We start from the raw sequence: 26,189 nt of genomic DNA on the forward strand, positions 1-26,189 counted from the left end.
TCAGAGGAAACGCCGTACAACTGGTGACCAATCTGTCACCAGTTGTATGCAGTGTATGCGCCCGGCCCGCCTCAAGGAGTCACTAGAGCGCGATGGGACAAGGACATCCCAGCCCTCCCCTAACTCAGACGACGCTGGGCCAATTGTGTGGCTCATGGGTCTCCCGGTCGCGGCTGGCTGTGACTCAGCCTGGGATCGAACCTGGTAACGCCTCTAGCGCTGCAATGCCGTGCCTTAGACCTCTGCGCCACTCGGGAGGCCCGGACACATTCTTTTTTGACCGTGAAAACTTCCATCGCAAAGTTTCCTCCCAGGCAGTCAGTGTTTTCCCCACTCAGTCGGTCACTCGGCGGAAGGTCACATTAACCTAGTTTAGCCAGCCACTCAGAGGCCATTTTTAGCAGCAGCTCCCTGGGTGTGAGTCAGTCAGGGCAGGGCAGAAGGCAGACCAGGGCATGGCAGGGCTCTGTTCTCCTCTCAGCATGTCATCCTGCTGCTCCAGGTGCCTGCAGCCCCACTGATCCATCCAGGTAACACCTCCAAAACCCCAAAGTCAAACGGCACACTGACTCACTTCCTGTCTTGTGACCTCATGTGGAGAAGGGGGGATGTTGAAAGGGAGCAGGTGGTCAGTCAAGTGGTCATCCTGTCGATGAATGCTGAGGAGAAACATGGACCTGCAGTTTTGTTTGTAGTGTGTTGCCAGCTTGTCAGACCTCAGATCTGCTGTTGGCAACACGCCCACTACAACCGGTTCTTTACTCAGCTCTGTGGGAGCACAGCACTCTAATGACTCATGGCAAAGATGTACACTGTATATGGAGGTGTATGTGTGTGTTTAAAGTGTGTTATTTAGGCGCTGAACGCTATGGTTTACATTTTTTAAATACACCACTAACCTGTTTTTGTCTTCTCTCTCCTTCTCTCCCCAAATGCAGCGCTCCAAAATAGCAGTTTATGAAAAAATGTGGTCTTACATGAAATCAGCTGAACCGTCAGTGTTCGCCAAGACCACACCAGAAGGGGTTGCCCGAGTGCGAAAGTCGAAAGGCAAATTTGCCTTTCTTCTTGAATCCACAATGAACGAGTACATTGAGCAGCGGAAACCTTGTGACACCATGAAAGTTGGCGGCAACCTCGACTCTAAGGGATACGGTGTGGCCACACCTAAAGGCTCAGCATTAAGGTGGGTGGGATAATATAACAATATTGTCCATGTTGTTATAGTATTCCACCTACCCTGATGTCTCGTGTCCCATTTCTCTTCTTCCTCATTCTTCACTTTATTTTTTGAGGTTCATCAGGAAGGTAAAGGTATTTAATACAGATGTCGGATCTTAACTTGATCACTCTTTTGTCGCATAGATTCTTCCTGCGGCATCAGGAAATTCAAATGAGCCTTGTGAATCCCGGAAAATAATCAGTTCTCTTTCTCTCCATGCAGGGGCAGTCAAGTCATTGGGATCAGGGCTTGCTATCAAAATAATAGTATCGCTCAGCGCTAGGCCCTATTCCTATTACTGCTACATTCAAATGTACAAAAATGTATCTGAAATGCAGCCATTCACATCAACAACCGTCGTTTTATATAGCTTAATAACACAAGATAGATATTGATCTCCAATAGGCTACGACATACAAGTGTCAAGTGTATTCTAAGGTTACGAATGAACTGTCAAAATTTAGTTGAATCGCTGCCTGGGGTGGTCTAGTGGTTAGGGCCGCTGACTGGGGTGGTCTAGTGGTTAGGGCCGCTGACTGGGGTGGTCTAGTGGTTAGGGCCGCTGACTGGGGTGGTCTAGTGGTCAGGGCCGCTGACTGGGGTGGTCTAGTGGTTAGGGCCGCTGACTGGGGTGGTCTAGAGGTTAGGGCCGCTGACTGGGGTGGTCTAGTGGTTAGGGCCGCTGACTGGGGTGGTCTAGTGGTTAGGGACGCTGACTGGGGTGGTCTAGTGGTTAGGGCCGCTGACTGGGGTGGTCTAGTGGTTAGGGACGCTGACTGGGGTGGTCTAGTGGTTAGGGCCGCTGACTGGGGTGGTCTAGTGGTTAGGGACGCTGACTGGGGGGGTCTAGTGGTTAGGGCCGCTGACTGGGGTGGTCTAGTGGTTAGGGCCGCTGACTGGGGTGGTCTGGTGGTTAGGGACGCTGACTGGGGTGGTCTAGTGGTTAGGGACGTTGACTGGGGTGGTCTAGTGGTTAGGGCCGCTGACTGGGGTGGTCTAGTGGTTAGGGACGCTGACTGGGGTGGTCTAGTGGTTAGGGCCGCTGACTGGGGTGGTCTGGTGGTTAGGGACGCTGACTGGGGTGGTCTAGTGGTTAGGGACGTTGACTGGGGTGGTCTAGTGGTTAGGGCCGCTGACTGGGGTGGTCTAGTGGTTAGGGACGTTGACTGGGGTGGTCTAGTGGTTAGGGACGTTGACTGGGGTGGTCTAGTGGTTAGGGCCGCTGCCTGGGGTGGTCTAGTGGTTAGGGACGTTGACTGGGGTGGTCTAGTGGTTAGGGACGTTGACTGGGGTGGTCTAGTGGTTAGGGACGTTGACTGGGGTGGTCTAGTGGTTAGGGCCGCTGCCTGGGATGGTCTAGTGGTTAGGGACGCTGACTGGGGTGGTCTAGTGGTTAGGGACGCTGACTGGGGTGGTCTAGTGGTTAGGGCCGCTGACTGGGGTGGTCTAGTGGTTAGGGACGTTGACTGGGGTGGTCTAGTGGTTAGGGACGCTGACTGGGGTGGTCTAGTGGTTAGGGCCGCTGCCTGGGGTGGTCTAGTGGTTAGGGCCGCTGACTGGGGTGGTCTAGTGGTTAGGGATGTTGACTGGGGTGGTCTAGTGGTTAGGGACGTTGACTGGGGTGGTCTAGTGGTTAGGGACGTTGGCTGGGGTGGTCTAGTGGTTCGGGCCGCTGCCTGGGGGGGTCTAGTGGTTAGGGACGCTGGCTGGGGTGGTCTAGTGGTTAGGGACGCTGACTGGGGTGGTCTAGTGGTTCGGGCCGCTGCCTTCAGCGCGCACATAATAGGCGTACCGTGTTGGACCAACGCCATTCTGGCACAAATAACTCACTCCCCCCGATTGACTTGATGAAATTACACATTTCAACTATGGACAGTCCAGGGATATTCTCCCTCTGATCTTGATAAGAAATGACCATACCACTTTTGGATAACATAATAAAATAAAAGCACTAGGATACACCTACATTAGTTTCCATTCATACAAAGTATCTTGGCAGACTTTGGTTGCAAGTGTAACACGAGGGATATGAACCACGGTCTCCCACAGGAGCAACCAACATCTTAGATAGTTTTAGACTCTTGGGCCGAGGGCTGACACTGGTTTAAACACTCACAGGCGGGCCTACCTCATCACGTGACCATGACCGACTCATGTCCGCTGCACAAGCAGGACTAGGTAACACCGACATCATCTTTTAGGGAGCAATAATGAGGTGACCAATAATGGTTGCAATTGAGATCAGTTGTGTGGGTGAAATAGAGTATTGATGGATTAACAAGACTTCAGCTAAAGATAATCTAAATCAAATCAAATCCAATTTTATTTATCACATACACATGGTTAGCAGATGTTAATCCAAGTGTAGCGAAATGCTTGTGCTTCTATTTCCGACAGTGCAGTAATATCTAACAAGTAATCTAACAATTCCCCCACAACTACCTAATACACACAAATCTAAAGGGGTGAATGAAAATATGTACATATAAATATATGGATGAGCGATGGCCGAGCAGCATAGGCAAGGTGCAATAGATGGTATAAAATACAGTATATACATGTGGTATGAGTAATGTAAGATATGTAAACAATATTATAGTGGCATTATTTAGAGTGGCATTGTATAAAGTGACTAGTGATCCAAGTGACTAGTGATCCAAGTGGCCAGTGATTGGGTCTCAAAGTAGGTAGCAGCCTCTCTGAGTTAGTGATGGCTGTTTAGCAGTCGGATGGCCTTGAGATAGAGGCTGTTTTCAGTCTCGGTCCCAGCTTTGATGCACCTGTACTGACCTCGCCTTCTGGTTAGTAGCAGTGTGAAAAGGCAGTGGCTCAGGTGGTTGATGTCCTTGAGGATCTTTATGGCCTTCCTGTGACATCGGGTGCTGTACGTGTCATGGAGGACAGGTAGTTTGCCCCGGTGATGCGTTGTGCAGACCGTACCACCCTCTGGAGAGCCTTGCAGTTGAGGGCGGTGCAGTTGCCGTACCAGGCTGTGATACAGCCCGACATGATGCTCTCGATTGTGCATCTGTAAAAGTTTGTCTAGGTTTTGGGTGACAAGCGATGTTTCTTCAGCCTCCTGAGGTTGAAGAGGCGCTGTTGAGCCTTCTTCACCACACTGTCTGTGTGGGTGGACCATTTCAGTTTGTCTGTGATGTGTATGCCCAGGAACTTTAAACGTTCCACCTTCTCTACTGCTGTCCCTTCGATGTGGTTAGGGGGGGTGCTCCCTCTGCTGTTTTCCTGTAGTCCACGATCATCTCCTTTGTTTTGTTGACGTTGAGTGAGAGGTTGTTTTCCTGACACCACACTCTGAGTGCCCTCACCTCCTCCCTGTAGGCTGTCTCGTCGTTGTTGGTAATCAAGCCCACTACTGTTGTGTCGTCTGCAAACTTAATGATTGAGTTGGAGGCGTGCTTGGCCACGCAGTTGTGGGTGAACAGGGAGTACAGGAGGGGGCTGAGCACGCACCCTTGTGGGGCCCCAGTGTTGAGGGCCAGCGAAGTGGATATATTGTTTCCTACCTTCACCACCTGGGGGCAGCCCGTCAGAAAGTCAATGACCCAATTGCACAGGGCAGGGTTGAGACCCAGGGCTTCCAGCTTGATGATGAGCTTGAAGGGTACTATGGTGTTGAATGCTGAGCTGTAGTCAATGAACTTACATAGGTATTCCTTTTGTCCAGATGGGATAGGGCAGTGTACAGTTTGATGGCGATTGCGTCGTCTGTGGACCTGTTGGGGCGGTATGCAAACTGAAGTGGGTCTAGGGTGGCAGATAAGGTAGAGGTGATATGATCCTTGACTAGTCTCTCAAAGCTCTTCATGATGACAGAAGTGAGTGCTACGGGGCGATAGTCATTTAGTTCAGTTATCTTTGCCTTGTTTGGTACAGGAACAATGGTAGCCATCTTGAAGCATGTGGAGACAACAGACTGGGATAGGGAGCGATTTAATACGTCCGTAAACACACCAGCCAGCTGGTCTGCCCATGCTCTGAGGACGCGGCTAGGGATGCCGTCTGGGCCAGCAGCCTTGCGAGGGTTAACACGTTTAAATGTTTTACTCACGTCGGCCACTGAGAAAGAGGGGGGGGGGGGCGCAGTCCTTGTTAGCCGGCCGCGATGGTGGCACTGTATTATCCTCAAAGCGGGCAAAGAAGCTGTTTAGTTTGTCTGGAAGCGTGACGTGGCTGGTTTTCTTTTTGTAGTCCGTGTTTGCCTGTAGACCCTGCCACATACATCTCGTGTCTGAGCCATTGAATTGCGACTCCACTTTGTCCCTGTACTGGCATTTCGCTTGTTTGATTGCCTTGCAATAACTACACTGTTTATATTCAGTCATATTCCCAGAGTGGATCGTGCTTTCAGTTTTGCCCGAATGCCGCCATTCATCCACGGTTTCTGGTTAGGGTAGGTTTTAATAGTCACAGTGGGTACAACATCTCCAATGCACTTCTTTATAAACGCACTCACTGAGTCAGCGTAAAGGTCGATGGTGTTCTCTAAGGCTGACCGGAACATATTCCAGACCACGTGATCAAAACAATCTTGAAGCGTGGTTTCCGATTGGTCGGACCAGCGTTGAATGGTCCTCGTCACTGGTACATCCTAGTCTAGTGCCATCGATGGTTGCAATAGCCCCCTTGTTATTTGATTATATTCCAATAGGCTACATTCTATAGGCTACCCGTTAGCCTATCCATTGTCACATAATTGAAGATATGAAAACCGATAATAGGCTACCCTACTGTTTGTGTTTCCCTGGCTGAGTTGATGAGCTGATTTGAGCTGATCAGTTGATTGACAGATGATTGACTGTAGAATGATAAACTTTCCTCCAGTGTGGATGCTCATCCATGTTTTATAGTAGAACTATGTATAATTAGTCAATTTAGTTATGGTCTTTGGTGTGGATTAAAATACTGTATTGTGTAATATTGTTTAATATTTCATTTTATGTTTCATTTTGATCTAGTGACCAGGCTCAGGCTGGTCAATAGATCACACAGCATTGGGTGAGAACTCACAAAGCTTGCAGGTGGAGCGAGTTACTTAGACCACTGAACTATGCCAGGTCACAATGCTGTAACAAGCACAAAAAAAAGATTTTTCCTAGCGAAAAATACATCTACCCCCTACAAATATGTAAATGTATTATAATCCACGTAAGATGTAGCCTGTACGTAACCTACATAAGGTACCACGTACGTTTGGTACTGCGTTGTATACAAACACCTCTTCCAGCTGCACCCGATTCTAAATATTTCTTCAGATATTAAAATCCTCCTGCTGCAGGATTATTTTTCTCCTGCGACGAAACTGGTCAAATTAAGATCGGACATCAGTATGTGTTTCTTTAACTCTCGTCTAGACGTAAAGCCGTTTCGATCATGTTCTCTCTATCTGTATGGTTTGTTTCTCTCTGTGTTGCTCTTTTTCTTTCTCTTTAAAGGGAAAGTACTCTTGGTATATTAGACATATTTACTAAATTAATTTGTATGTTGATGTGCCCCCCACCCACCTCTGTTGTTTGTTTTTCTCCTCCCCTCAATCTTTCCTCCCTCTGTTCTCCTTGGTGTCCCTCTCTGGCAGTTCTGTATTGCTTCTAATTTAACAGTTCAATGTGTTTCTTTCAATTAACTTGCTAAAAGCTGCATTGTCACTTGTGATGAATGTTAACGTGCATGCTGTATGTTGTCATTATTCTTCAATTCTCAATGACAAAGTGTCCCCATCCCGCACACTTCAGTTCTGAGCAATGTAATCCTCCATACCACCTCTCTAATATTTAACACTTTATTTGCTGTAAAACGCTTCTTACCTCTCCACACCGGTGCAATTCTTTACCGATTTGTCCTTTTCGTGCTCCCCCTTATGAATAATTTGATATTATTACTATTATTACAATTTACTAATATTATAGTATTAGATTTCTCACGGACCTGTTCATTTTCTTACAAGTTATGTTTTATCGTTTCAAGAAATGCTGTTAACCTGGCAGTGTTAAAACTGAATGAGCAAGGCCTCTTGGACAAATTGAAAAACAAATGGTGGTACGACAAGGGAGAGTGCGGCAGCGGGGGAGGTGACTCCAAGGTCAGCCTCAATGTCACCAAAGTCGGGTATCGTAGAATAGAGTAATCGGCAAGGCTGTTATATCACTACTGTAACCTATAGGCCCAAACCACAGCTCACTATGGCCCTGTAACAGAAAACTGTGCGGCTTTTTCTATTTTATTGTGCAACTGAGATCAAACTGGGAACCCTTTACTTGGCTAATGGAGGAAAAAGAACAGTAACAATGAAGATATTTCTGAGAAAAAGACGAGGTATTTGTTTACTGTACGTACAGAAGAAGAGAGGAAGAGTTGAAGCTGATTATTATTCCTGATGGTAGTTAAGTACATCCACTGTGGTAAGATAGCATGTGAGACCTCTTTTGGGAAGTTAGTGTTCTGTTCTACAGCAGGGCTGTTTAGTGAGATATTTCTTGAATTTCTCCAGAGACTTTTTAGTTTAGGTCTTTGCCCTGTGGTTGTGAAAGGCAGAATGTACAGAAGGGGTGATTGTACATTTCCTCTGCTTTTTATGTCCACAGGGCAAACATGGTGGAATTATAATGCTCTCTTTCACTTAGACGTACTTTCACTTTTCACTGAAAGTGGATGAATAATTTGTCATTTATGTTGAGTGAAGTATTGAGTAAGAGAATAACATGGCGGTGTCCATGAACCCTAGCACCGAGGTGTACGGTAGCACTCTCCAAACTGCCTCAACCTTGGGTGCTAGGACAGGCGAGGCGAACAGCGTAGTCTTGAGGGGACTAAGCATTGCAGGCAAACGTGAGAATTCTAATGACAAAGTGACACCAAATGTTCCAAACTTTTGTCTGATACCAATAACATCACTGTAAACCAGTGTTAGCTTGTCACCCTGACAGATTCCTTTGGTTGGTCTTAGTCTCCAAGACCAGTCAAAGTCTACCTACCCATGGCCGGCCCTGCCCCGACCAATGAAACGCTGCAAGAGGGTGGAAAATATGACCTTATCTTGGGGTTCAGAACACGAGGGCACAGCGACAACCCGACTGTGGATCCGTCTCTGTCTCTACACTTCTGCTTGCATCTTGACCACAGTACACTTGACACATTGTAGAAGACCAGGCAGACTGACTTTGATGTTGTTGACTCTAGTTATTCATTCCTGAGCGTAAGCAGGACATGAATACTATCAGCAGAGCCACACAAAGCAGCTGCCTCGTCCTGCAAGCAATCTGCCTTGAATCCTTGGTAGAGAGAGGGTAGACTCAGCCATGTTATATCGCACCTGCTACATTTCTGGTTTATTCTTTTATTCCTAAAAATGCATGTGTTGGTACTTTAACAATGTGCTTCAAATATATTGTATGTAATAACCACTGAGAGAGGAAAACCCAATATATTCTAGACACACAGCTTCTAAAAACACTATAAATATAACTCAATCTGACATTGGCAAATGAATCTCTAATTATACTACAAATACCAATGGGAATTAGCTCACAAATGAAAGTAGGCTACGTTTTCCTCATATTTAGCACATACAGTTGAAGTCGGAAGTTTACATACACTTAGGTTGGAGTCATTAAAACTCGTTTTTCAACCCCTCCACAAATTTCTTGTCAACAAACTCTAGTTTTGGCAAGTCGGTTAGGACATCTACTTTGTGCATGACACAAATAATGATTCCAACAATTGTTAACAGACATATTATTTCACTTATAATTCACTGTATCAAAATTCCAGTGGGTTTACATACACTAAGTGGACTGTGCCTTTAAACAGCTTGGATAATTACAGAAAATGATGTCATGGCTTTAGAAGCTTCTGATAGGGTAAGTGACATAATTTGAGTCAATTGGAGGTGTACCTGTGGATGTATTTCAAGGCCTACCTTCAAACTCAGTGCCTCTTTGCTTGACATCATGGGAAAATCAAAATAAATCAGCCAAAACCTCAGAAAAAAATTGTAGACCTCCACAAGTCTGGTTCATTATTGGGAGCAATTTCCAAACGCCTGAAGGTACCACGTTCATCTGTACAAACAATAGTATGCAAGTATAAACACCATGGGACCACGCAGCCGTCATACCGCTCAGGAAGGAGACGCGTTCTGTCTCCTAGAGATGAACATACTTTGGTGAGAAAAGTGGAAATCAATGATGCTGGAGGAAAAAGGTACAAAGGTATCTATATCCACAGTAAAACGAGTCCTATATCTACATAACCTGAAAAGCCGCTCAGCAAGGAAGAAGCCACTGCTCCAAAACCGCCATAAAAAAGCCAGATCATACTTTTTGGAGAAATGTCCTCTGGTCTGATGAAACAAAAATAGAACTGTTTGGCCAAAATGACCATCGTTATGTTTGGAGGAAAAAGGGGAGGCTTGCAAGCCGAAGAACACCATCCCAACCGTGAAGCACGGGGGTGGCAGCATCATGTTGTGGGGGTGCTTTGCTGCAGGAGGGACTGGTCCACTTCACAAAATAGATGGCATCATGAGGGAGGATAATATTGTGGATATATTGAAGCAACATCTCAAGACATCAGTCAGGAATAGAAAATTTGTGGGCAGAACTGAAAAAGCGTGTGAGAGCAAGGAAGTCTACAAACCTGACTCGGTTACACCAGCTCTGTCAGGAGGAATGGGCCAAAATTCACCCAACTTATTGTGGGAAGCTTGTGGAAGGCTACCCGAAACGTTTGACCCAAGTTAAACAATTTAAAGGCATTGCTACCAAATACTAATTGATTGTATGTAAACTTCAGACCCACTGGGAATGTGATGAAAGAAATAAAAGGTGAAATAAATAATTCTCTCTACTATTATTCTGACATTTCACATTCTTAAAATAAAGTGGTGATCCTAACTGGCCTAAAACAGGGAATTTTTACTAGGATTAAATGTCAGGAATTGTGATAAACTGGGTTTAAATGTATTTGGCTAAGGTGTATGTAACTTTCCAACTTCAACTGTATACTCAAGGAAATTTCATACAGCAGGTTAAGAACTGGAACTAGTAACTATTTGTGAAAAATATACTTGGATGTATGAGAATCAGGCGGTGTAAAGACATAATTTACTCCTCCATGGGTAAATCATGTTTCTTCTGTGTATCATTTTTTCTCAGTTGTGCATCTTTTGTCCTCATCTTTTGTTTTGATGTTATTTTATATTTTGCATGAACTGTTCATACTGTGTATTTTGATTTGATAGTTTTGTCTTTGTGTATGTTTTGGGAGTGTTCTGTTTGCATTGTTTTCCAGTTCTTGTTTTGTCACATCAACATATCATAAACCACACATATGATAAGCACTCCTGAATCATAGTTGGTGGTAACAGTGACATAGTCCATAGACCTCCCCCACCACAGACATTGAAATTATACTCTCAAGAAAGAACTGAACGTTGCTTTTTTTACTTTGCTCCTCCTTGTTGTTGGACTGGATCAAGACTGGATGGGTCCCAGCATGTCTACCTAGCAGCCAGCAGAAATCACAGGCACAAGGTGATAGCCATCTGAGAGGCATGCTCAGTACAGCACGCACATCAGCATGTGTCAGTGTTGTGTCAGCCACTATTGGACAGACAGACAGACCCTCTGTGACACATTAGCTAGGATAGTACAGTCCTCTAGCTCGCTGTTAGCCAGTCAGCTCTCTCAGTCAGTTGACCTCTCAGTTGCTGTCATTCCTGTTGTGGGTCACTTCCTGTGCCTGCATGCCCTCATAGGACGCCCCCCGCCAGCCCTGGATACGTGTAATGCAAGAGGGAACTAAATCATCGCCTGTTTTCATCTTTAGCTCCATGACTACATCATACATTAATAACAATGTTATGTTATGGCACTGTTATAACACTGTTATTCCCTGTTTCTGTCGTTGCTATACTCTACAAAGTGAGTTCCAGACCAAATAGCCATGCCATTGCCAGGGAGTCTTCTTGCTTGGGGACTTGGTAGGGAAACAGAAATCAGCACACCCAGTTTGTCCTGATGTTACGCCCATAATGTAGCTGCTATTCTCCATACTGATGCCAATACTGGAACCTTGACAGATGTGACTTGCATGTCCATAGCAACAGCTCAGTACGAGCAGGAGACAGTACTTATTGTCCAAAGCTGCTGTAACTAACCTCATCCTTATTAACATAGTTATTTTCTGAGACTAGTTGCAAACCATAAATGTTGTCAAAGTATTTTTTGTCTGAATTGCTGTGAAAATAAGCCATATAGCCAGATAAGATCAAATAACCTCAAGTTCTCTACACTCCTCTTTTATGTAAATATTCGATATTATGCATTAAGCAGACAACAGTGGTGAATACAATATATTTAATGAATTTAAATTACAAACCCAGATACTATTTCTGAAAGAAAATAAACACAGAAAACTAGCAGTCATGTAGAATGCATAATGTCTTACAAACATAACGCCCTACTTGAGGACTAATTAGAAACGGTTTGGCTTTTTTATTTCTCAGTCAAATCTACCTGTAGATCTCATTGATCTCATTGCAGGTAGAAGTTGAAAAACTAGCTATATAACACAAACCATGCAGCCACAGAGCTACATAGAATCAATATATTGGTACCTATATTGGCATCTACCGCTCTCTTGTAGCTCTCAACGTTACGTGTGATTGATTTTATTTGCACAGTATAGGCCTACGTAAGCCTATTCTGAGCACGATGCATATGCAGTGGGGGGCTGTATTTTGTGAGGCATTGGCTGCCCTCAGTTAGAATAAAATCAGACGGCTGGTTTTTGTTTGCCTGTTAGTCAAGGAAGGGTTCCTGTTAGATCCACCTTGCTAAAAAAGCTACATGTGCCCATAACAATTGCACCTCTTCTTTTATGAATGTATAGAGCTATATTACAGCAGCTACTCATTCTGCTCGATCCAATCTTTTCTACTTTTTTAAACAGTGTGTGCCGATTACTCAAAGCGATACAGGTAGGGTCCGGCACGGTAGGGGTTAGTCCTGGTGTATGAAAGGTAACAGTTAGTTTTGCCTGCTCTCTGTGTTGTCTTGGCCAGGACCCTGCTCTATCGCTTTGTAATGTATGAAGTAGTTTAAAGCTTGAATAACATAAAATAACATAATATAATGTTATTTATGTTATTTCCCACGTGAAGAACTCCTGTAAACCTTGCCGTATTGAAACTCAGTGAACAAGGCATCTTAGACAAGCTGAAAAACAAATGGTGGTACGATAAGGGTGAATGTGGAACCAAGGACTCTGGAAGTAAGGTCAGTCGCTGCAGGTCTTTTTATACTGATTGCAAATTGCATTTTGACCTAACTGTTCATATGCAAATACGTAAATACCATACATTTTCAAAAACATATATTTTTTCTTCAATTTTTTAATTTTTGTTTTCCTTTTCATAGAATGCAAGTGAAAACAGTCTAAACAATATCCATCCCATAGTTTGCCTTACACATACTTCATTATCCACAATACTGTCGACATTATTAGTGTTTACATTAATATTATAATAATGATAATGATTATTCCTAAGATCTCATCACATAGTTTAGCCATACAGTATGTATTGATAGTTGAGAAGGTGTAGCATGCCTTGGAAAAATGTAAGATTACATATGTATTCATACTTACCATAGACAAATGACAACCATTGAATTGTAACCATTATGCTGCAGTTTTGTTAACCAAACTTTTATTGAAATATTGTCTATTAATGTCCTTGCTTATTTGCGTGCTAATCGAGTATATTGAATCTATTAACATTATGCAGTTTGACTTCAAGCTTCCTTACTCTGATACACTACAAACTAACTTTCAAACTCCAGATGGTCATACAGTGATCAGATGGAATCTGAAGGTTATGTTTGAACTGTGGAATGTCACAATAAGGAGATTTTGTTTGCACACTTCATGAAGTTAAAGGATCTAATATAAACCAGTTATTTAACCCTCTGAGATAGTCATAGCACAGGACACACATGCCCTGTAGCCAACATCAGGGCTCCCCTATGATAGTCTACAAAACACACTTTAAAGGACACACTCATAGGGTTAAAATGCAAATGGTAAAACTCTTATAAATGAATTTCAATATCTAAGTTTGGATGTTAGTAGCAGAAAAATGGTTCAATTCACAATTCCTATAGCTTGCCACTTTGATTGAAATTGTGAGATACAGTCAGATAATGGTACGTTTGAAAAACTACAGTATCATAGTGAAGTCAGGGCCTATCAACAGTTTTTCGACCTGTACGACATTGACCACCTTCCTTTAGGGTGGCCTTGTAAATGAGCTACAGAGTAGGGTATAAGAAACCTTTTTCTCGACATTCACCAATCCAGCTATGTTATAAACTACCTGCAGAGTTGAACCACCTCTCCTGCTATTGTTGAGGGTTGACTGACCTACCAGACAGTCCCAAGTTGCTCCCAGCTTTCCACTGTTGTAGGGAAGTCATTCTGCAGGTCAGCCTCTGCCGTTTACCTCAGTACTACCCCACAGTAGGCATGTCTCCATGGGATTCACTGCCTACACAGTTGATAGAACCATGCAGAGTTGTTAGGGTAATCCATTAGATCACTAGGCTGTGTTTACACAGGCAGCCCCATTCTTATCTTTTTTTGACCAATCACATCAGAGATTTTCACATCAGCTTTTTTTCAGCTCTGATCTGATTGTTCGGAAGGCCAATTAGTGAAAGGATCAGAATTGGGCTACCTGTGTAAACACAGACAAATAGTGGGGGTGTCGTTTACATTAGAGCTGGATTTGAGTCAGAAGCCTCTTTGGGAGATTTTGCCTGTCTTGTTAGATCAGGTCACAACCAAAATGTCTGTAAAAAATTCTTAACATTGTTCTTTACCTTCCCCAGGACAAGACAAGTGCTCTAAGCCTGAGCAATGTGGCGGGAGTCTTCTATATTCTGGTTGGAGGGCTAGGGCTGGCTATGACCGTGGCTTTGATAGAGTTCTGTTATAAGTCACGGGCAGAAACCAAAAGACTGAAACTGGCTAAGAATGCCCAAAATTTTAAACCAGCTCCTCCGGCAAACACCCAGAATTTTGCCACGTACCGAGAAGGCTATAATGTGTATGGAACAGAGAGTGTTAAAATCTAGGGGGTATGTGTCTCCAACCTTTTGTCCCAGTTGGGCAGTGTCTCTGAATGTGTCACCCTGTAACTGTATGCCATTTCAATACAATGTTATAAGCTGATAATGTTTTCAACATGGGTAATGCATGTATTGTATAGTAGTTCTATAATATTTTTATGTCGAGTATAGGCTACAAATACAAATTTTGAATGCTGTTGAATTCTAGCCTTCAAGGGCCCCAAATACCCAAATGTTTATGTAGGTTCCCCTATTACTGAAAAATATAACCTTTTATAGTGTCACAAATTTTGGGGGGAATCCCATTCCAGTTTTACAGATCTGAAGTCTGTCCCTTCCGCTGGTGTCTCTGCAGGAAGGTACAGTCACTCTGGAGGAATACAACCCGCAATGGCTGGCACCCTGGAGGCGACAGACATGGTCATCAGCTTGGACCCAAACCCACAGTCAACAAATGCCCATCTTGGGATGCCAAACCTGGCACGATAATCAACGACAGTGACACAATAGGACTTGTTTATTGAAATATGGGACCTGCCTCTCTTAGTGCCTTACGGAGCATTTAGCGTCACAGCAATGCAACTCCATTTTGGTTCACTTGAAAATACAGAATCAAAAAATAATATAGGGGAGGAAAGAAAGAAAACATTGATACTGTTGTAATCTATATACGTGGGAAAGTTTTTGTTTAATTATTTTGACGAAAAAAATGCCATTACTTGCCATTAAGAAACTTATCCCAGAGAACATTTTAAGTCATTTCAATCCTTTACAGGCATATTTTAGTGGTAAAACATTTACAATTTTTTCCTCGTTTTATTTAACGTACTAGTCATCTGCCTATTTTACTATACAATTATGTTCAATGTCATATAATAATCTAAGATAAACTTCAATCAATAGGATAGGATCAATAGAAAATGACAATATTGTACCCTCATTCTGTATTTAATTTTTTTTGCATAATTTGAAACCATTGGTTATTCAAAAGGTCTTAGGTGCTGTCAATTTTCTCAGAGCCTGATGGACAAACTGACATTTTATCATGGCAGCAGCATAACATGACTGGTTAAAACAAATGCAATATTTAACTTGGGTCACACTTGTCACTACTGCCAAAAATGTTAAATTGAAAACAGATTTTATGAAGATGTGATCAGTTTTAAAACACATATGGTGTCTTATTGTTATTGTTTTTTTTGATTGAACAGAGTACAAACAGTTGTAGAGAACACTTGGATATTTACAGTATAGGAGTACCAAGCATAATAGGTGTTTGGTTATAAACAGTACACCCCTTTTAACAATATATAAAAGGTTTAAGTACTCCTAACCAAAATCTGCTACATTTCTTACACATTAAAATGGAAAAAGGTTTATAAATGTAAGTCTTATTGCAATGCAATCCAATGATATCTTTAAAGAGGGAGCTCTCTATTATATTAACATGTTGGGTAAATAATAGCACACTGTATCTGGTTGTAATTTACATTACTTTTTTTGTACCCGTTTGTTTTCTGTTGAGATTGGGTTATGTAGTGAATGATGAGCAATGAGAGTGGAGAGAGAGAGAGATCAGAAGAATACGAGTATTTATGTTTTAATGTTTCTGCAAAAACTGTGATCCACTACACTTTGAAGACATACCAAGACAAAACTGATGATGAATATGAGAATTCTTTATGAACCACGGAGGACCATAAATGTTAAGAAACGTATATTTGTTTAGTTGATTTTATTAAATGAAGGCTTCTCATAATTTTTACCCAAGTAAAATGCATGTGGAATTGGTGATCGCTTTACCAAACTGCAACCTAAAGCAGACCCTAGGAAGTTAACAATCTCAACTTTAGAACTCATTTGATCCTTTTGGTTCTTTTATTTGTAACTGCACCGCAGCAATGAGAACTGCCAAGCTGCATAGTGATAACAAGAACTGCATGTGCGGACATACTGAACCTTGTTAGTGAGGTCCTGTACAAAGAATTTTATTACATTTTGTAAATAAAAACAGATTTAAAATGGGTTATTTTGGAATATTCTTAAGATATTGAATGGTATTCTTTGTCATACAGGAACAATATATTTCATCATCCTCATATCTCCAGCAATCATACTGCACCACATATCACACAGGAAGAAACCAGGAAATATGTTCATTTACCCAGCCAACTTGCCAGCCTCCAAGCATTATCTTGAAACGGGCAGAGAATAACGCAATATGGACAATCAATATGGATTGCCCTGACGTACAGTCAAATGGTATATGTGAGCAATTATTTCATGACAATGCACTATATTGCAAAGAATATTTCCAGTGAGAAAGGTGTATTTCCAGTATAGAGGAATAGCAGAGTGCCTTGCCAGCCAGGTATAAAATAGCAGGATTGCCAGACTGGACAGAAGTTGGTCTGGGGCTTTTGTGTGATAAATAATGTAAAGCCAAATAACTCATGTATGATTTACAACCAAGCTAAAACACTGAGGGAAAGAGGAACAAGAGAATGCTTTCCACTGTAAAGTATCAACAAGACTGGAAGCCTTGTCTGAACACTAGACTAATACATTTGTAATGTATTTGAGAGCTTTCTGTACATATCAGAAAATAAACTGTAGCAGCATTCCCTATAAGGCTGTATTGCCCTGCTGAACACTGGAGATTTCTCTTCGTGCAAAGTTTAGAGCTTTCTCTGTGGACAATTTCAGTGTGGGAACTTGACACTCTCTAACTTAGAGGAAGTCTAGAGTTGTGTCAATGTAGAAGGCAATACTTTTGAGTAAATACTTGATTTTAGAACTGTAGTATATCAGCAGCTGACCTATTGAACAGTCTGTTACGTCAGCTTAACTAAGAAGTGGTGTGGAATGGCACATAACCCTAGTAAAAAAAAAAAATAACACCAGACACGAATGGCTCACTAGGAAAACTATCATTTATTAGTTAAAAAAAAGCATACACTTGTCGAGTACAGCAGATAAAAACTCCAAAAAGTTGTTTCTGAAACATTTGTATTTGGAGTACAAAGCTTTGACATTTTTACAATTATATTTGCTTCAAGGAGTAACTGTCATTTTACAAATGATTTAAAAACCTGATAACACACAATCGCATAATGGACATAGCAAGGGGACATCAAAAAATAAACATAACAGATATGACATGACTTCCATGTTACCTTCTTTATTATTGTACACATAATATACAAACTGGTCATTTGTATCATTTCACTCAATCTTTGCCTAAAGACTTGCTTGGATAAAAAGGAGAAATAAATAGACATGTAACCCTAAATGAGGCAAAAGCAAATATGGAGAGTGTCTATTAATGCCAATAAAACAAGCCGTAGGGGAGGAACCTGACAACATAAAACAGGTGCATTTTTTCATCAAGCGTTTGTGATTATCGAATGTATGACCTGATGATTTCAAGAGAGCGTTTAATACAGTTACCAGTTTTCTTTCTGAGTAGAATATCATTTTGTGATTTGAATAGCACATTGTGCCAATATTCAAAAGTAAAAAAAATGATAATAATACCTGGTTACTGAAACGAAAAAAAAGAAGAATAGATCTGCAAGTTCCAAACACTACAACTAACATGACTTGCGGGCAGTTACAACAGAAACAACACAGGCAGAAATGAGAGTAACATTTGAGATGCGGCCTCCTCTCAGAATGAACAAGGCAGAGAAAATAGAGCACTAGTTAACAACGTGGTACAGGATGAGGGAGGGTGACTGTCTGGGTTAAAAGCACGGCTTCTCCAGGTCTGCTGCAGCCCACAGATGGGAAGGGGAGGGAAAGGAAGGAGAGGAAGAAATAAGATACGTTTTAGACACTGACCAAATCACACAAACATTTGAAAGTCAAAGGTAATAATGTTAAATTGGGATGATGTAAATTAATTTCTCAATTATACTGAACAAAAATATAAACGCATCATGTAAAGTGTTGGTCCCATTTTTCATGAGCTGAAATAAAATATCCCAGAAATGTTCCATACACACAAAAAGCATTTTTGGGCACAAATTAGTTTACATCCCTGTTAATGAGTATTTTCCTTTGCCAAGATAATCCACCGAACTGACAGGTGTGGCATATCAAGAAGCTGATTGAACAGCATGATCATTACACAAGTGCACCTTGTGCTGGGGACAATAAAAGGCCACACTAAAATGTACAGTTGTGTCACACAACACAATGCCAGAGATAACTCAAGTTTGAGGGAGTGTGCAATTGGCATGCTGGCTGCAGGAATGTCCACTAGAGCTGTTGCCAGAGAATTTAATGTTCATTTCCCTACCATAACGTTGTTTTAGAGAATTTGGCAGTACGCCCAGCTGGCGTCACAGCCGCAGAACACATGTAACCACGCCAGCCAAGGACCTCCACATCAGGCTTCTTCATCTGCAGGATCGTCTGAGACCAGCCATCCAGACAGCTGATGAAATTGTGGGTTTGCACAACCAAAGAATTTCTGCACAAACTGTCAGAAACCATCTCAGCGTGCTCGTCGTCCTCACCAGGGTCTTGACCTGACTGCAGTTTGGTGTCGTAACCCATTTCAGTGGACAAATGCCCAACTTCAACGGCCACTGGCACGCTGGAGAAGTGAGCTCTTCACAGATGAATCCCGGTTTCAACTATACCTGGAAGACGGTGTCGTGTGGGCGAGCGGATTGAATGCAGAGATACCGTGACGAGCTCCTGAGGCCCATTGTTGTGCCATTCATCCTCTGCCATCACCTCATGTTTCAGCATGGCCCCATGTCGCAAGGATCTGTACACAATTCCTGGAAGCTGAAAATGTTCCAGTTCTTCCATGACCTGCATACTCAACAGACATGTCACCCATTGAGCAAGTTTGGGATGCTCTGGATCGACGGGTATGACAGCGTGTTCCAGTTCCTGACAATATCCAGCAATTTCGCACAACCATTGAAGAGTGGGAAAACATTCCACAGGCCACAATCAACAGCCTGATCAACTCTATGCAAAGGAGATGTCCCACTGCATGAGGCAAATGGTAGTCACACCAGATACTGACTGGTTTTCTGATCCACACCCCTACTTATTTTTTTTAGGGTATCTGTGACCAACAGATACATATGTGAAATCCATAGATTAGGGGCTAATGAATTTATTTCAATTGACTGATTTCCTTATATGAACTGTAACTCAGTAAAATCTTTATATTGTTGCACGTTGCGTTTATATTTTTGTTCAGTGTAATATTCCATTACTACTTACCTTCGCTGACTGACCTAGAACACATTATCTGTGCTTGTCGGAGGACTTATGAGTACCACCATTAAGGAAAACCTTTTCCTTCATTTCACTTGTTGGATACCTACTACAAAGATCAACAGAAAATCTAGCACAAGGTAGTTGGGTAATAAACATGCCCCTGTGAGATAATAGCCGTTTCTTTAAAGACACAATATTTTGTGCTGGTCGTTGCCTTGAATAAATGAAATTAAAATATATACAGTACTCATTACACCAAATACTAGGGCTCCAGAAGTTAATTCCATAATTTCAGTTTTAAAGCGTTACTCAAAACATTTAAGGATATTGTTTTTTCTCTTCCTTTCCGCCGCTGCTGTCCCTCTTCTCCTTCTTGTCAGGTTTGTCTTTGTCATGCCTAGACTCCTTTAACAGCAGACAGGAAACACACATGTCAATCAAAACATCATTACTGCCACCAGTGGCACAGAGTACACCGGGGCACCAATGTGTTGGCTACAAACTATGTATGTACAGCACATTTGGCCAATAGTTCCTATATGCACATATGTGATGTTGGTGCTGGTTCAATTATTAATCTGCAGCAGCAGCCCAGTTTCTTTACTTATTTAAAAGGGACAGAGAAGCTGTACAAAAACAGCTTAACCGCTTTGACTGAGCAGCAACAAAAACAAAAAAACTATGAGAGACTACGGCCCCTCCCCGGGAACACTGTGTTGTGTTCTGCTAGGGTCCAGGACAAGGGCAGTACTACGTACCTTCTTGCCCCCGGAAGAGTTTCTCTCAGGTTTAGCAGACTCTCCCTTTTCCTTGCTGGAGGACTTGGACCTCTTGGTCTTCTCTTTGTCAGCCGAGACCGGGGAGTCTGAGGAGGGACTGGCGCTCTTGCTGTGTTTGTTGGAGGAATCTGGGCGAGAAGAGGAAGAACCCAGTATGAATATTGATCGTATCCATATTTAAGTTGTAATCTATGGTTGTTATGTACAGGGAGATAACTTACTGGTTCCATTTTCATCTTTTCTGCGTTTGGATTCTAGGCTCATCTCACGGTCAGTGGTCACATGGTCCTAAAAAAAGATGTAAAATAATTAAAATGCCCACACCAGCAGGGATGTGGCGGTCAAGCAGATAACTGTCGGTAATTGACCGTTAATTAACAAACACATTTAGCGTCTCCAGGCTTCCACACACAGCCTACAAGCCACTGATGCAGACCTTTGGAACATCTACATTATAAAACGTCTAATAAATTCATGTAATACAGCCTACACCTTCACAATAAATCCATTAATTATTTTAGACAGGTCTAAAGAAGCATGACATGAAGAAAATGTAGTCTATTTTAGAAGAACAGAATAGCATACTCTGAGTTGTCCTTATGTTAGGTCTTGATCTGGCTATGCCATATGGCTGTGGGCTACACTAGCTCATTTAGCAGACAAGATTTGCTTAGAATTCCGTGACATTATTTTATAGTATGAAGAATACAAATGAACAAAACTGAATAAAATAGAAAGGATATTTTCTCTAAAAGATTTGAGGGAGTGCGCACATGCGACTATTCTGTGTTGAAAGGTTAACAAAGAAATAGGTATTCCCACATGCTTAATTTAGTTATTAATATAACTGTAATTGTTCTACAAAAGTTGGGCTATATGTTTTGATTTTTAATACATTGTAAGGCTGCATGATGCGACTCTGATGATGTTTTTTGAGAAGCACTTGATAATGCCTCAAATTTCCCGGTGGCATCCCCTGTGTGGCCATAATGCACCCCCCCCAAAAATCCATGCCTTTTCGAGCCCTTCTCCCTGAGTGCTGCCTGCTCCGAAGCACCTCTCATCTCACACCTCTCATCTCACTCACACGGCTCTCCATCAGGTGATCGGGTCTCTCTCACAGGCTACAAGTGCATACGGACACATTGGGGACGCAACTGCGCGCTTCCATATCCAATTCCGAGGTGCATATTGAAGATATTAGAAGAACTGTCAACATTTTCATCAGCCAACAAGGTGAGTCGGCCTAACGAACAGCAAAAGCACTAACCTATGTCAATCTATGATCCTCCAAAGTTCACAAGGTTTTTTTCTTTACCCTTTTTTTCTCTCCCTTTCGTGGTATCCAAATTGGTAGTTAGTCTTGTCCCATCGCTGCAACTCCCCTACAACTCCCCTGCAACTCCCCTACAGAGGTGAACGTCGAGAGCCGAAACACAACCCTGCCAAGCCGCAATGCTTCTTGACACACTGCTCGCTTAACCCAGCAGCCAGCCGCACCAATGTGTCAGAGTAAACACCTTCAGCTGGCGACTAAAGTCAGCTCGCAGGCATCCGGCAGGCCACAAGGAGTCACTAGGTCGCGATTGGACAAGGAAATCCCGGCCGGCCAAAACCTCCCCTTACTCCGACGACGCTGGGCCAATTGTGCGCTGGCTTATGGGTCGACCGGTCACAGCCGGGATCGAACCTGGGCCTATAGTGACGCATCAAGCGCTGTGATGCAGTGCCTTAAACTGCTGCGCCACTCAGGAGGCCAAACTATTATATTCTGTGCGAGAAATAAATATTCCAAACATAGTCTGGGACAGTTGTGGGATGCGATAGATCCCAAATCAATACAACCACTAGCATCAATAAGGCTGTGAGGCTGACGCAACAGATCAGAACGTTTAGCTTAAAATGTTGATAAGCTATTAAGCTATTTCTTCACATGATAAGTGCAGCAATGCGCACATGGCAGTAGGCTATAAGCGCGAAAGTAACAATTAGCGTAAAACACCATTATCTAAAGTGACCGCAAATGCAATTATGCATGTAATGCTTTTATTATAAAGGTGCATTTTTTTAATGGTGAAAATTATCTTCCACAACCTTGAAACTCACACACTGCAGTTAGGCTCTACACCCCATTTAAAGCGGATTAATGTGCTTAATATTAAGAAGTTATTTGGCATCTTTAGTTGTGATACAAACCTTATCAAAACAGGCTACATGAAGCGTGCGACTATAATTCGAAAAAGTCGCAAAAAAAATACATTGCTTCTTGCCTTAAACTGGGCATCATTCACAAGTGATAATATATAATTCACAAGTGATAGGCTAATACTGTCACCTATCACACTATTCTTGATTTAATCTTGTCTTTACATATACTAAATAATATATGTGTGAAATTAGTTTTGATTTAGAATGGACCATTATCATGCACCTGTCTCGAAACAGGGGCAGAGGAAAAATTACATGTCATCTATGCACTTAAATAGTGAATGGAGGACGCTTTTTTCGTGGTTAATTTTCATACCAGCCAGGTAGGCTATACTCCTGTTGTAAAGATAACCAATGCGCTTAATATTAGGAAAGTTGAGAAATAAATATAGTACCATTAGTGTCTATCCAGATAATGAACAGGCAGATAATGAAAAGCCACCAAGAAGAAAATTCAAGGAACATATAGTTACAGTGCCTTCTGAAAGTATTCACACCCCATTACTTTTCCCACATTTTGTTGTCTTACAAAGTGGGAGAAAAATAAATGTTTTTTTTTTTAATAAAAGGAAAATAGAAAACACTAATATATCTTGATTAGATAACTATTCAACCCCGTGAGTCAATACAAGTTAGAATCACCTTTGGCAGCGATTACAGCTGGGAGTCTGTTCTGGCTAAGTCTCTAAGAGCTTTGTACGCCTGGATTGTACAATATTTCCCTATTATTCTTTTTTTCCAAAATGTTTATTTTTATTTTTTATGAGTCAAGCTCCATTTACCATTTTTGGACAGCCATAGTCAAGTCTTGCCATAGATTTTCAAGCTAATTTAAGTCAAAGCTGTAACTAGGCCACAGGAACATTCAAAGTCATCTTGGTAAGCAATTCCAGTGTATATTTGGCCTTGTGTTTTAGGTTATTGGCCTGCTGAAAGGTGAATTTGTCTCCCAATGTCTGTTGGAAAGCAGACTGAACTAGGTTTTCCTCTGTGCTTAGCTCTATTCCGTTTCTTTCAAGCCTAAAAAACTCATTAGTCCCTGCCGATAACATGCATACCCATAACATGGTGCAGCCACCACCATTCTTGAAAATATGAAGAGTGGTAACTCAGTGATGTGTTGTTGGATTTGCCCCAAACATAACGCTTTGTATTCAGGACAAAAAGTTAATTTCTTTGCAGTATTACTTTGTGCCTTATTGCAAACAGGATGCATGTTTTGGAATATTTTTTATTCTGTACAGGTTTCCTTCTTTTCACTTTGTAATTTATGTTAGTATTGTGGAGTAACTACAATGTTCTATCTCCTATCACAGCAATTAAACCAAAATGTTGGCCTCATGGTGAAATCCCTGAGTGGTTTCCTTCCTCTCCGGAAACTGAGTTAGGAAGGGTGTCTATCTTTGTAGTGACTGGCTGTATTGATACACCATCCAAAATGTAATGTTTATAACTACACCATACTGAAAGGGATATTCAATGTCTGCTTTAAAAAAAATCCATCTACCAATATTTCCCCTTCTTTGCAAACCATAGGAAAACCTCCCTGGTCTTTTGTGGTTGAATCTGTGTTTGAAATTTACTGCTCGATAGAAAATTATGTGTGTGGGATACAGAGATAAGGTAGTCATTTAAATAATGTTAAACACTACTATTGCACACAACTTGAGTCCATGCAACTTATTATGGAACTTGTTAAGCAAATGTTTACTCCTGAACTTTAGGCTTGCCATAACAAATGGGTTGAAAACTTACTGACTGAAGACATTTCAACTTTTCATTTTTTATTAATTCGTAAACCTGTCTAAAAACATAATTCCACTTTGACATGGGGTATTGTTTAGACCAGTGACACAATCTCCATTTAATCCATTTTAAATTCAGGCTTTCAAGGGGTCTGAATACTTTCTGAAGTCATGTCATTTGAGGTGCGAATGATCATGAGCCAAGTCATTATAACCCATCATTTCACTTCCCCTGTGAGAACCATGAGCATGGACTGACTTCTTCTGAGGTGGAACCTAAACTCTCTAGGACAGGAAATTAAGTCAAAATCGGAGCAACAACTTCCTCTGGGGGGGTACTTTAAGGACGGTCAACCATAAGAATCTCACCAGTCTTGACAATCTATGCAAAACTATAACATATAAGTTAGAAGTAGTTGGCTTTTAAGTTCTATATCAAATCAAGATGAGAGCAAGCACCATATCAGATAAGAACACTCCTTTCCCCATTGAAGTCCACCTTTAAATCTCTCCCTTGCTCTCTCAAATACTCACTCTCTTCCTGTCCTTTCGGTCTTTGTCTTCGGTCTTCTTCTCTTTGGAACGGCCCCGGGTATTCTCTGACTCTTTCTTGTCCGTCTCCCTCTCTCTGCTCTTGGACCGCGCGACCGAATTGTAGGTGATGTGGTGCTGTAAGGAATGAGCATACAAATCAAACACAGACTAAAATATATTATATATATAATTTTTTTTATATACATTGTATGGCATTGTGCATTTACTTGAGGATACCTTGAAATGTGTGTGCTGAAATCTGCCTGTTCTCCTCAGTGTGTGTGTGCCTATTACCAAGCCAATAACTTTAAAATATAAGTCCATATGCCGAGGCAGACCCTGTACATACTATGGGTTGCTGATCATATAAAATGAACCGCTAGGTGGCTGACCGTTCCTGGAGGAAAATCACTAGGAAACGCATAGAAAAAGTTATAGTTAATATAAGGAAATCAGTCATTTTAAATAAATTGATAAGATATCTTTAAAAAAGGTAGGGGCGTAGATCAGAAAACTAGTCAGTATCTGGTGTGACCACCATTTGCCTCATGCAGTGCGACACATCTCCTTTGCATAGAGTTGATCAGGCTGTTGACTGTGGCCTGTGGAATGTTGTCCCACTCTTCTTCAATGGCTGTACAAAGTTGCTGGATATTGCCGGGAACTGGAACACGCTGTCGTACAGCGTCGCTCCAGAGCATCCCAAACATGCTCAATGGGTAACATGTCTGTTGAGTATGGAGGCCACGGAAGAACTGGGACATTTTCAGCATCCAGGAATTGAGTACAGATCTTTGCGACATGGGGCCTTGCATCATGCTGAAATATGAGGTGATGGCAGCAGATGAATGGCACGACAATGGGCCTCAGAATCTCGTCATGGTATCTCTGTGCATTCAAATCGCCATCGAAAAAATGCTAATTGTGTTCGTTGTCCGTAGCTTATGCCTGCCCATACCATAACCCCAATGCCACCATGGGGCACTCTGATCACAACGTTGACATCAACAAACCGCTCACCCACACGACGCCATACACGCTGTCTGCCATCTGCCCGGTACAGTTGAAACCGGGATTCATCCGTGAAGAGCACACTTCTCCAGTGTGCCAGTGACCATCAAAGGTGACTATTTGCCCACTGAAGTCGGTTATGAAGCCGAACTGTAGTCAGTTCAAGACCCTGGTGAGGACGACGAGCACTCAGATGAGCTTCCCTGAGACGGTGTCTGACAGTTTGTGCAGAAATTCTTCAGTATTGCAAACCCACAGTTTCATCAGCTGTCTGAGTGGCTGGTCTCAGATGATCCCG

General features: G+C 42.2%; 2 protein-coding genes across 13 annotated transcripts in view; one reads left to right on the plus strand and one right to left on the minus strand.

Moving 5' to 3' along the window:
* The window catches only part of LOC129868524 (glutamate receptor 3), a 109,590-nt gene extending 93,198 nt beyond the window's left edge, over window positions 1–16,392 (plus strand). For 2 of the 9 annotated variants that reach the window (XM_055942593.1, XM_055942591.1), the window contains exons 13-16: window positions 939–1,186; window positions 7,205–7,319; window positions 14,128–14,376; window positions 14,723–16,392. In XM_055942593.1, coding sequence (XP_055798568.1) covers window positions 939–1,186; window positions 7,205–7,319; window positions 14,128–14,373 — 609 coding nt within the window. In that variant the 3' untranslated portion in view covers window positions 14,374–14,376; window positions 14,723–16,392. Of the gene's footprint in view, window positions 1–938; window positions 1,187–6,840; window positions 7,103–7,204; window positions 10,771–12,401; window positions 12,531–14,127; window positions 14,377–14,722 lie in introns of those variants that run through there. The other 7 variants (XM_055942592.1, XM_055942589.1, XM_055942594.1 and 4 more) reach the window with 5 other exon arrangements.
* An 890-nt stretch (window positions 16,393–17,282) lies between these two features.
* Window positions 17,283–26,189, minus strand: part of LOC129868522 (THO complex subunit 2-like) — a 79,815-nt gene continuing 70,908 nt past the window's right edge. Inside the window, exons 34-39 of one of the 4 annotated variants that reach the window (XM_055942588.1) lie at window positions 24,881–25,015; window positions 20,615–20,681; window positions 20,373–20,521; window positions 19,943–20,019; window positions 19,632–19,669; window positions 17,283–18,136 (exon numbers count right to left, since the gene is read on the minus strand). In XM_055942588.1, the coding sequence (XP_055798563.1) occupies window positions 19,642–19,669; window positions 19,943–20,019; window positions 20,373–20,521; window positions 20,615–20,681; window positions 24,881–25,015 (456 nt within the window). In that variant the 3' untranslated portion in view covers window positions 17,283–18,136; window positions 19,632–19,641. Of the gene's footprint in view, window positions 18,140–19,617; window positions 19,670–19,942; window positions 20,020–20,372; window positions 20,522–20,614; window positions 20,682–24,880; window positions 25,016–26,189 lie in introns of all 4 variants that reach the window. The other 3 variants (XM_055942587.1, XM_055942586.1, XM_055942585.1) reach the window with 3 other exon arrangements.

Source organism: Salvelinus fontinalis, chromosome 13 (genome assembly GCF_029448725.1).
Source record: "Salvelinus fontinalis isolate EN_2023a chromosome 13, ASM2944872v1, whole genome shotgun sequence".
NCBI classification, from domain to species: Eukaryota; Metazoa; Chordata; class Actinopteri; order Salmoniformes; family Salmonidae; genus Salvelinus; species Salvelinus fontinalis.